Raw genomic sequence first — 11,538 nt, 5'->3', positions numbered from 1 at the left:
AGAGAGAGAGAGAGAGAGAGAGAGAGAGAGAGAGAGAGAGAGAGAGAATGTGTGAGTGAGCGCCAGCCAGCCAATAAAGAGAAAAAGAAACGCCCTCCCTCCCCCCCAAAAAAAGTCATTTCAATCTCAGATTAGCAAAGAATCAAAAATTGGACATTCCCCTAGACCTGTGGCAATAGTGAGTTTTGCAAACTAAGTACTAGGAAGATAAAATGGGTATGAGCGTCTTAGGGACAGCTTGACCATCCATATAAAGATTCAGTCTCATTTGCAGGAGTTCACGTTTAAGACTAGAGGGCCAGGCATGGTACTGCACTCCTTTAATCCCAGAACTGGAGACTGAGGCAGGAGGATTGCTGTGAGGCCAGCCTGGACTACAATATGAGTTCAAGTATAGTGAAACGTTGTCTCAAAAAGGTATGATGGATGGATGGATAGAAGGATGGATGGATGGATGGCCGGCCAGCCAGGGTTATAGTTCAGTGGTAGAGTACTTGCCTAGTGTTTTTCAGGCCCTGGGTTTACAAATAAATTGAATGAATGAATGAATGAATGAATGAATGAATGAATGAATGAATATGAGATGAAGACACAAGGATAGTCATTGATGTGTGACTCATAATAGAAAACAAGGGTAAGCAACCTAAATACCTTTAATTGGCTTGGCTAAATAAAACTGTGGTCATTAAGGAGAGCATAGGTTGGTTACAGACATGTATAATGTGATCTATTTATGCAAAGTTTTAAACTTCATATAAATGTATACATTTAGAAAGAAATATTGGAAAAATATTTAGCAAAATGAATATAGCAATTATCTAATAGAAGTAGATTTGGGATAATTTGCTTGGGACATGACATATAAATGTTTATCTTCCTTTTCATTTCTATGATCATAAGACACTTTCTTTGTCAGAACCATTTTTATAATCTCAGCATTTTTTGTAACTATCACTCTTACAAATATCTTTTAAACATATCATTTTACAGAATGTGTTACATGTACTAACATGATAAATACATTCATTCACTCACTGAAAAAAAAAATCCTTCCCTGATGTATTGAACTGGCACTAGAAAACTAATTTTTAGCTGGGTGTGGTAGTGCATGCCTGTGATCTCAGCACTTGGAGGCTGAGGCAAAAAGATTGCTACAAATTCGAGGTCAGCTTGGGCTACATGGTGAAATCTTGTCTCAGAAAGATAGGAAAGAAAGAAAGGAAAATTTATGTTTTTACAGTAATGTGTATCTGTAGTCATATGATCACACTGTTTTGCTGAAATAGCATGATGATTTTTTTCTTTTTTGACTAACATAAGCTTAATTTTTTCATGTAAGAGATTTTTGGCTTTCTGGAGAGAATTAACAATGCTAAAACAACCAACATCACTTGTAACTGAGGGTTACAGAGAGAGATACATGGGGCTAGGGAGATGGCTCAGTGGAATAAGCGCTTCCCTGGCAAGTGCAAGGGCCTGAGTTCAATCCCTGGTTAAAAAAAAGAGAGAGAGGTAAAACAACAAAAAACTAATAAACCGGAACTGTCTTCCCCAAGTTAAGCTTTGATTTGGTTCTTACACAGGAATAGGAAGAAGTATTTTAACTCTGTTTTCTAGTAATGAATGTTACACAGTGACACACAAAAAAAATCCTTTTTTTCTGAGACAGAAAATAGTTTTAGAACATATCTGCAGAACACAAAATTTTCTTTATACAGAAGAAAATTTTCTTTTTAGTCCAAAACATACTTGTATATAAATCTAGGAACATACTAATAGTATCACTAGATTCTGCAGTAATGACAAATCATGAATAGATAAAACAACATATTTTCAACACCTCATAAATTGCCAGAAGAGCCTCCAAAAATAAGGGAAATGAAATCACTTGAGGAATCTTTTGCTAGTTTGCCTTCCAGCCCCTAAACAAGTTAAATTACTTAAGACACTGAGGTGGATGAAGGGAATTTCATGCAATGCCATTCTTCAGCCATTAGGTTTTCCAAGTCTGCAATTTAAAAGATTTATAAAAACCACCAAGCTATGATACACAAATAAAATCTGATATTAAGTAATCCTTTCCTTTGTCATTGCTGATACCCCTAAAAGTCTAGATCTTTTCTCTAAAAGTAAAATATATCTATATATTATATATATATCACAAACCTCATCCACATCAGACTTGCAGATTCATTGCCAATAAAATAGGAAGAATGCTCAGATCAAAACATAAGACACAAAAGGATAATCAATGTTAAAATATTTTCTTAGCTGGGATTGGGGAATCAACTGCTGTTTCCAGAATTAAAAGACTGCCCTGTATTGAACTGTATCTCTCCAACAAGCAGGCAGTAGAGATATTGTAAGTGCAGTACCTTTAGGAGGAAAATATGACTTGCTTTCCGCTTTGTGAGGCCAGTCTACCACAAGAGGCCCAAATCTGCGAAAGCTGGCAGTGATTTCATCTACAAAACAAATAAGAAATGTTAGCAGAAGAGGGGAAAAAAAACTATAATCAGAAAAGCACAAAATACATATTTTTATTAAGATACTTTGTCGGCTGTGAGTGGAGATCAGTGGTAGAATGTTTTGGCTAACATGCACAAGGGCCCGGTTCAATCCCCAGCACTGCAAAAATAAACAAAAACTTTCCCCAAAAAAATATTTTGAAGACTTTTCTCAAAAAGTACTAGAGATCAAACCTAAACATTATGACTTGAACATACATTCTGTTGCTCATCTTTAGCCACGCCAAGTTTATTTCTATTATTTGTTTCTTTTGCTGCCAAATACTTTGACGAAGAATTTGGAAGAAAAATTTATAGTATTAGCTCAGATGACCTCTGTATCAAATAAAATGATTCTAAAAATAGGAATGTTCTGTTTCCACAAAAGAGTGAAAGTACAGAAAACATTTATACTTCTATGAAATCTTTAAGTCCTTTTAGAAGTAAATTGATTCACTTGATGAGAAGCAGAGGGGCAATAAGTAGGTAATTCTATTTGGTGGGAAAAATATTAAAAGGTAGTGATGTCTTTCATACATACTATATACTTTATAAAGAGTAGTTCAGTAAGTTGGTCTTTCTGACCAGGAGTGTGGCACACACCCGTAATGCCAGTACTTGGGAGGTTGAGGCAGGAGCATCACCATGAGTTGAATGCTACCTTAGGCTACAAAGTGAGTTCAAGGCCAGCCTGAACTACATAATAAGACCCTGTCTCAAAAGTAAAAAAAAGGGGCTGGAGAGATGGCTCAGTGGTCTAAAGCACCTACTTAGAATAAGCTTAGCAAAAGCATCAGGGACCGCGGTTCAATCCCCCAGCACCACATGCCAGCCAGCCCGCCCCCTGGTGGGCTGAGCTGGCCTCTCTCTCTCTCTCTCTCAAATATATAAATAAAAATTTAAAAAAAAAAGTAAAAAAAAAATAAAAAAAAAAAAAAAAGAATGTCTTTTTGACTTTTCACTCAAATCAGGTTTAATGTATCACTCTCTCAGTTACAATAAAGAATTTATCTTAAAGAAAATCTGATCAATAATATATTAATACAAAAATAAAAATAGTCTGAAGGAAAATGAATCTCCAGTTATATACCATTTTAAGGTAATAAGTCTAAAATAAAACTATTTCTTAGAAACTTCTTCTCTGCTGCATGTGGCAATGCATGCCTTTTCTTTTGTGGCTGACTCAGCCCGCCCTGGGTGCAGGGCTAGTGTGGCAGTTCCATATGCATTAGTTCTCATGTGTATTAGTTCCCTTGTGCATGTGGTGCGTGGGAGCGGACTGCACTCCCTGAGCCTGCCACAGCTTGCTCAGGTGCTTTAGCCCACTGAGCTATCTCGCTGGCCTGATGCATGCATGCCTTTAAACCCAGCACTCAGAAGAATCACTGTGAGCTTGAGGCCAGCCAGGGTTACAGAATGATTTCAATGTCAACATGAAATATATAGGGAGACCCCTCTAAAAACAAACAAACAAACAAAAAAAAACAAAAAAACCCAGAAATAAACAAAAGATTATTTTCTTCTCTCAAGAAGAAAAACACAAAAATAAACAAATAAATAAATAAATAAATAAATTTTTTTTAAAAAAAGAAGAAAAACATGATGAATTAACCAAGTGTCTTAGCTAGAATAATGCTGGCAAAACCAGCCTGTTCTCACAATATTTTTATAGTAGGTCTAAAGCCTGCTGAAGTAGTTTTTATTTCTTCCTTTAAATTAGCTTTGTCATAATTTTATTCTATCCATGCATTCAACAAATACTTACTATTTAGTATGTACTAAAAGGAATTCTTTCCTTGAGTTTAGGCACACGAGAAAATTTACTTGTATTTTGGACTAGCAGTATCTCAAAACTATCACTAACAATTCTAATTCCTCTTCATTCTTTTAAAGAGGGAGATATGCTTTTCATTAATAGATATTTACAGTAAAATATGATGGGTGTGATAAACATGAGAAAAAAGCTCTACAATTGGACTGATTTCTAACCACACCATTAGCTACATAATCTGGACGAATTCTCTGTGATCCTTGGTTTCCTCATCTAAAAGGAAGATGAAAGCATATACCTTTGTTACAGTTTGTGTCTAGGTGTCCCCCCAAAGCCTCATGCAATCTTGAGGCAGCTTCTGGAGTTTGTGATTCATTATTGTGGGTGTGGATGCCGCACCTGCCCTGGGCAGGTAATTTGCATTACAATGTGAGGAGGGGAGAGGAGCTGCTGCTGTTCCTTACTTTGCTTTTGCTCTTGAATTGCTGCCCTCTGCCACAAGTCGCTCTGCCTTTGAGCCAGCGAGTATGGACTGAAACCGCCAGTACCTGTGAGCTAAATAAACCTTTCCTTCCTTCATTTTGGGTGTCGGGTATTTGTCCCAGCAACAAGACAAGAGTAACTGAGACAACCTTATAGGACAGGTATGAGTATTAAATGAGATAATGTAAAATGCTTAGCACAACAATGGACTTAAGAGTCAAAGTTTCATATGTATTAGTTCTCATTATTATCCCTACGTTAAGTAGTAGGAAATAAGAAACTGTTGAAAGACTCCTGCAATGGCCATATCCAAACTATAGGCCTGATTTGTATAATCTATTATTTCCTCATTTATCAAATATTCTCACCTTCTACACATTGATATAAATATCTTACAGCTGACTTGGAAAGTCAATGTCAGTTGACACAAAGCACAAACCCAGACTTCGTTGGGTCATTAGTGAATGCATACCTTCATCGATGTCAGGAGGAAGGCCTCCGACAAACACCTTTCTGGAGTAGCGCTCCACTCGTTCCCCATTTTGGCAGCGAGTGGGAGAACTCAAACCCGATGACAAGGCCTGGTCACCGTGGCTATCATCCAAGAAGGCGTCTTCAAAGGGAAAGAGGGAAGACCGACCTGAAACACATAGCGGAGTTTCTATAATCAGAATGATTTTCCTAGCCAATAAGTGTTTTATAAGAAACTCAAAGTATAGAGTGAAGTATACCTGCCCACCCCCCAAAAATGCATCTTGAACCCCTGCTTTTCCAATTAGTGAAGACTGCCAGATCTGGATAAGTCTATGCCATCTTTTTTCTTTAAGGGTACATGCAGCCCTGAGATGATCACTAAGGAAGAAGTATTAAAATTGCAGCTGTTTTTCTTTTTCTTTTTTTCTTTTTTTTTTTTTTTTTTTTTTTTTGGTGGAACCAGGGATTGAACTCAGGCCCTTGCGCTTGCCAGGGAAGCGCTTATTCCACTGAGCCATCTCCCCAGCCCCTGCAGCTGTTTTTCTTGCTAAAAAATCATTACATACTACTCATACAGTCCCTATCACAGCTGTTAAGAGTATATTTAGCAGTGTTCCTCCTTACTTCAGTTGTTTCTTAAAATATGCAGAAAAAGTATTCTCTATTCACAGATTTTTTTTTGATCTGCTATTGATGGTGACCTCAGGGGCTCAGTTCTAAAAATGGCCACTGCTAGCAAAGGGAATATTACACTGGTGACAGAAGCTAGTAACTTCTAGTACAGGACTAAAGATCAAAATTTCCATCATCTTAAACTACATCAATTTGAAAATAAACATGTTCTATATGGAAGGACAAGTCAATGAAAACACAGAAATTAAGACATGAGAGCATAGATGTAGATGTGGACACTATATCTTAACCCGACTAATTTTGGCTGTGTTACACATTACTGAAAAATATATGAAAAGTGTACAGAATTATTTTCATTAACTCTATAGTCAAATAAAAATTTCAGAGCAAAGGCATGTACCCATTCTACATGATTATAAGAAAGATACCAGCAGTTAATCTCCCAACAATGTAACACCACTCGGCATTACAAAATAAAATACGTTTAAAAACAAACACATTTCTTGTTTGAGACTGTACCTGGTAAACCTTTCCACTAAGTTCTACTCTAAAAATGAACTGTCTTGAGCACTGTCACTTTTGAAGAATTCCCTTCTAAAATATATTCACATATGGTATTTTTCAGAGAGAGAGAGAGAGAGAGAGAGAGAGAGAGAAGTATCTTTCTCATCTACTCTATCCTGTCCATATTTCCTGAAATCTAGGTTTTGCACACCATCCAACCATAACAGATATAAATAGTCTGAGAAAAGTACTGAACATTTTTTAACCAAAGAAGTTGCTAATAAAACTTTATTTTATGAAAAAACCAGGTAGAGTAAGAAAGGTACAGTTTTGTGCTTGCTTCGGCAGCACATACACTAAAAAAGAAAGGCACAGTTTAGGGAGTTTAGGAAGTTCATAAATAAAAGGGCCAAAGGCATGTGTGCTGGGGTATGGATAAGGGGACCAGTGAACTTTCTGATCAGCTCTTCTCAGCACAGCTACAAAGAAACAAAGCAGAATTTGTCTCCTCATGCCCAGTCATTTTTTTTTTTTTTTTTTTTTAGCCTGGCAAGAAACAATAAATTCTAGTACTTTTAAGTTTGATTGTTGGAGGTAAGAGTAAAGATCTGAACCAACTACAGGCAAAATGAGCTTCCCAAAGATACCAAGAAATTGCTCTCCACCAGGAAACAGGGTATCTCTTCCTGTAGTCCACACTCTGTGACTCTCACATGTAGCCCATATACCAATCAGCATCTCCCACAGTGTCCTTTCCACCTCTTACCTTCAACATTAGTGGCATGAGATGCTCAGAAAATAACTGGTAGAGAGGAAGCGGAAACTAAATGATCTGAGGTAAATCCTGCATATTTTATGCCCTCCCAGAGATTCCAGTTCACATTAGCACAAAAAGGAAAACAAAACAAAATTAATATAGTAAAGAAATATTAACTTACTCCAGTACTATTCAGATCTAAGATAAAGGAAGTCTTTAACACATAAAAATCAGTAGAAAACAAGATGTCAAGAGCAACAACAAACCAAAAATTTCCATGCCAAAGGATCATAATCTGGTGAGGGAGACAGGCAAATACAGAAAATCATAAAATGGAAAAGTACAAATGGAAGTTTAGTGACACAAGAGTTCAATTTGCTACTCTCTTTGGTAATAAGACTTGTGGGGTGATTTCACAGAAGGGCAATTTTGAGCAGAATCTTGGGAGAGTAGGAGTTTTTGAGGTAAAGAAGAGAAAAATCCTTTCAAAATGCTCTTGATCTTTGCCTCCAAACTTGCTCTTCAAGGGGCCAGGGAGATGGCTCAGTGAAATAAGCGCTTCCCTGGCAAGCACAAGGGCCTGAGTTCAACCCCTGGTTCCACCAAAGAAAAAACCCCAAAACTTGCTCTTCTCTAGTGTCCCTTAAAGATCGCAAGTAAAATGACTATTATACATACGTGAGTGAATCTACAAATCTGAGTCATCCTTGACACTTCTCACATAATCCATTTTTTGCTAAGTCCTCCCAAGTCAAGCTCCAAATCAAGATTCCCTTAAGTTCTCTCCATCCCAAGTCCTAACCACCTGCCCTAGGCCACCACCATCACTCCCCTGGACTCAATCTAACAAGCACATGTGCATAGCCTTGTTAGTCCATTAATTTCTCATCACAAAATAGCCAAAGTTGCCATTTTCAAACATTAATATGAACTTGTAATTATTAGAGTTATCTAAGTTAGATAAAAATCAAATATGTAGTCGGACAGGGACTGGGTTCTCAAGTACGCAGATGAGAATATATCAAAAGTGTGGCTGAAGGTACATCTGAAGAGGACAAGCCCTCAAAATTCAAGTCATAATGGCCAGACTGACATATTTCTCTAAAGTATGAATGGAAGCCTGAGATTATACTGGTTGGTACCACCATTTTTGGATTTCCCACAGAAATAAACCATTATCTCAATAGGGGTGGGCTATCCTCTCTCATCCACTAAGATTAAGACTATGAAAAGAGACTGAAAACAATTCTAAAACTGTAAGTTATTGACCAAGGTTAATGATGTTATCCATATAGCATATACTGGGCCAGCTAGATAGCTCAGCGGATTAAAGTATCTGTTTAGGCAGATGTAGGGGCCGGCAATTCGATTCCTGGCCTGCTGCACCAGCCCCACACCTGGGGTGCACTGAGATGGGAATGAGACTGGGCGTGGTGGTGCACACCTGTAATCACAGTGCTTGGGAGGCTGAAAAACAGGAAGGATCACTACAAGTCTGATCTATGTAGTAGGAACCTGTACACTCTGTACTAAATACATTTAAAAAAATATAGATATTGCATATACTCTATACTTGTAATCTTATTGGTTGATAACAGTTTGACCTATTTTACTCACCTTGTGACTTTGCCCTATAAAACATTCTAGAGAGATGACCTTGGCTGAAACCTACTCAGGACTCCTTCTGTCTCTCTGGAGCTATTCCTATTCCCCATTCCTAATTCCTCCCACCCCCCAAACTTCTCCTGCTCTTAACCTCCTCTGTCCTTTAGAATTCATTCCTCAACTTCAGGGGACATGAACTCTGCACATCTTACATCTAGCAGGCTGGGAGTTCCATCACAACCACACTCAACATCTCCAAAACTCTCCATTGCTTTTCAGATATAGTACAAAAATATACCAAAATTCAGTGGATCTCTGCTTAGCTCTTCTAAACCAGCTGCTGTTTCTCCCTCTTGCTAACTACTGCTAATCACCTTCTTATTTCTGGATCATTCCTTCTTGCCACAGGTGCTAAGATCAAGGTGTCCCCATCATCTCTAAACAAGCATTTCTTTCTCAAACTCCCCAGTTTCTAAGTTGATGTCTACTAATTCTTTACATCTCAGCTGAAAAGTCATTTCCTCAGGTGTAACCTCCCCTAACTTTTAGTTAGCCCCTTCTATCCAAGAATAGCACCTTATACTATAACTTCTGTACACTTTCCCCAATTACTATTCGACAAGTGTGTGAAGTTTTCTTCAGTACTTCTTTTAGGGACCAACTGATCTTTTCACCATCATGTCTTCCTGCCCTAACTAGAGCACACTCAAGCATTCAAAAAAATGTTAATCGTGAGGCAACATCCAAGGGAGGAAAATGGCATGTGCAAAGCCATGCTGCTGCAAACATGCTCTGGAACACTGTGCACAGCTCAGAGAGCACAAAAGACGTGGCCATGCCCTGGGGAGCAGAACTCCTTATTTTTATTTGCACAAACATCATGTTTTAAATTCAGTTTTACAAAAGCAGTAAGAAAATGTTCAACCTTTAGAATTCAATATTTCATTCTAATACTGTTGTTGTTGTTGTTGTTGTTTTTTAAACCATACTCATTCCCTGGAGAATATGTAGCACTCCCATCAACTCCATCTCTGCCTTATCAGAATGACTTTGCTAAGATCTTTCTGATCATGTTACACTCAAATTGTGCTGTAGCTTCTACCACTTCCACCAGTAATTTGAGCCTAGCGATGAGATGGGTTGAAGCAGATGAGCTAAGGAAATCTTCACCACCCAGATGTGGGATGAGAACCTCTTCAAAAAGCAGTGAAAGAGAAAAGCAAATGTTTAAGACATTCTCAAACAAAGAAAACTATTTCTCATGGCCAACAAAACCACAACCTACCCAGGGTATTTTGGCAAAGAAAACAGCAAGAATTGTAAAATTCCAGACAGTTTTCAAAGTTGGTTATGGGTAGTTAAGGTGGTTCCCCCAAGGTTTTGAAACCAAGTTTCTACCTTAATATACACTTAATTTATTTTTGTTTGCTTTTTGAGATATGGTCTTGCTATGTGATTCAGGCCAGACTTGAACTCTAGGCTGGCCTAGAAATCCCAGCAATTCTCCTGCCTCAGCCTATCAAGTGCTTGGATTACAGGCCTGTGCTACCACTTCTGGACTCTATTTTAACACTTAAGAGAGTACTACTAACTTTAGTGATCATTAGCAGTTTCATTTCTAAGCATATCCTTGGAAATGAAACTGCTAAAAATTAACGTATAATTGATGTTTTGCCAATATTGAGTAGAAACTAAGAATATAGGTATCCAAACCCAATACTTGGGACTGGGGAGATAGTTCAGTGGTCTAAGCACCTGCCTGAACCCAGGTTCCACTCCCTGGTACCACATGCCATGCCAGCTCAGAACCTAGGGCATGCTGTGCCAGCCACTGAAACCAGGCATGGTGGAGCATGCCTGTAATCCCAGTGCTGAGGAGGCTGAGACAGGAGGATCACTACGAATCTGAGCTGTGTAGTGAGGCCCTGTACCAAATAAATAAAGAAGTAAAAGATTTTTAAAAATTAAAACCCAAGGGGCCAGGGATATCAATCCCTGCTCTTAAAAAAAAAAAAAAAAAAAAAAAAGATGGCAAAAATTAAAACCCAATAACCTCAAATCTACTCACATAATTTTGGTTGAAAATATGCACTTTTCACAAACTTCCCCAACAATTCTCATGTTTAAGTTTAAGAACCACTACAACGGATATGATCTCTCTGTAGCAAGCAGCTACTGTATGAGCCTTGGAGCCTTCGATCAAATGCACGGAGTCTTAGAAAACATCCAAGTGCAGTCAAATTAGGGAAGTATATCTTCAAGAATATAAAACCTAAAACCTAATGAACCTTAATGTAACAAAACTGAAGTACCAGCAGTATAAAAAGTCTGCATGAAGCATTTTAAAAAACAGAACTGGGTGATTGCGCATGGTGGCTCATGCTGCAATCCCAGGACTTGGGAGGCTTAGACAGGAAGATCACCATGAGTTCAAGGCTCCAGGCCAGCCTGGGCTACACAGTGAGAACTTGTCTCACAAAACCAAACAAAAAAACAGAACAGGGAGGGGGCTAGGGGTATACTTCAATGATAGAACCTTTGTCTAGCAATACCCCAAGTTCAATCCTAAACTGAGGAGGGAAGGAAGGAAGGGAAGGAGGAGGGAAAAAACGAAGGAAAGAGGGAGGGAGGAAGGGAGGAAAAGAGGGAGAAGAAAAGAGGGAGAGAGTGAAAGCAAGAGACAGGAAAAGGAATAATGTGGAACTGACTTGCTTCAAGGTTGTATATGGTGAGATTTTTGGACTTACGTGTAAACATGAGAAGTATATAATTCTTTATGCCTATTTTTAAAATATATTCTAATT

The 11,538-nt window shown here is 38.1% G+C and overlaps 1 protein-coding gene across 1 annotated transcript in view; it reads right to left on the bottom strand.

Moving 5' to 3' along the window:
- Window positions 1-11,538, bottom strand: part of Cpeb3 (cytoplasmic polyadenylation element binding protein 3) — a 239,286-nt gene that overhangs the window by 94,310 nt on the left and 133,438 nt on the right. The window contains exons 6-7 of the mRNA XM_004632058.2: window positions 5,234-5,401; window positions 2,376-2,465 (exon numbers count right to left, since the gene is read on the bottom strand). Of these exons, the coding sequence (XP_004632115.1) occupies window positions 2,376-2,465; window positions 5,234-5,401 (258 nt within the window). The remainder of the gene's footprint in view (window positions 1-2,375; window positions 2,466-5,233; window positions 5,402-11,538) is intronic.

This window comes from Octodon degus, unplaced genomic scaffold, assembly GCF_000260255.1.
Source record: "Octodon degus isolate 3935 unplaced genomic scaffold, OctDeg1.0 scaffold00046, whole genome shotgun sequence".
NCBI classification, from domain to species: domain Eukaryota; kingdom Metazoa; phylum Chordata; class Mammalia; order Rodentia; family Octodontidae; genus Octodon; species Octodon degus.
This window is presented reverse-complemented; position numbering and strand designations above follow the sequence as displayed.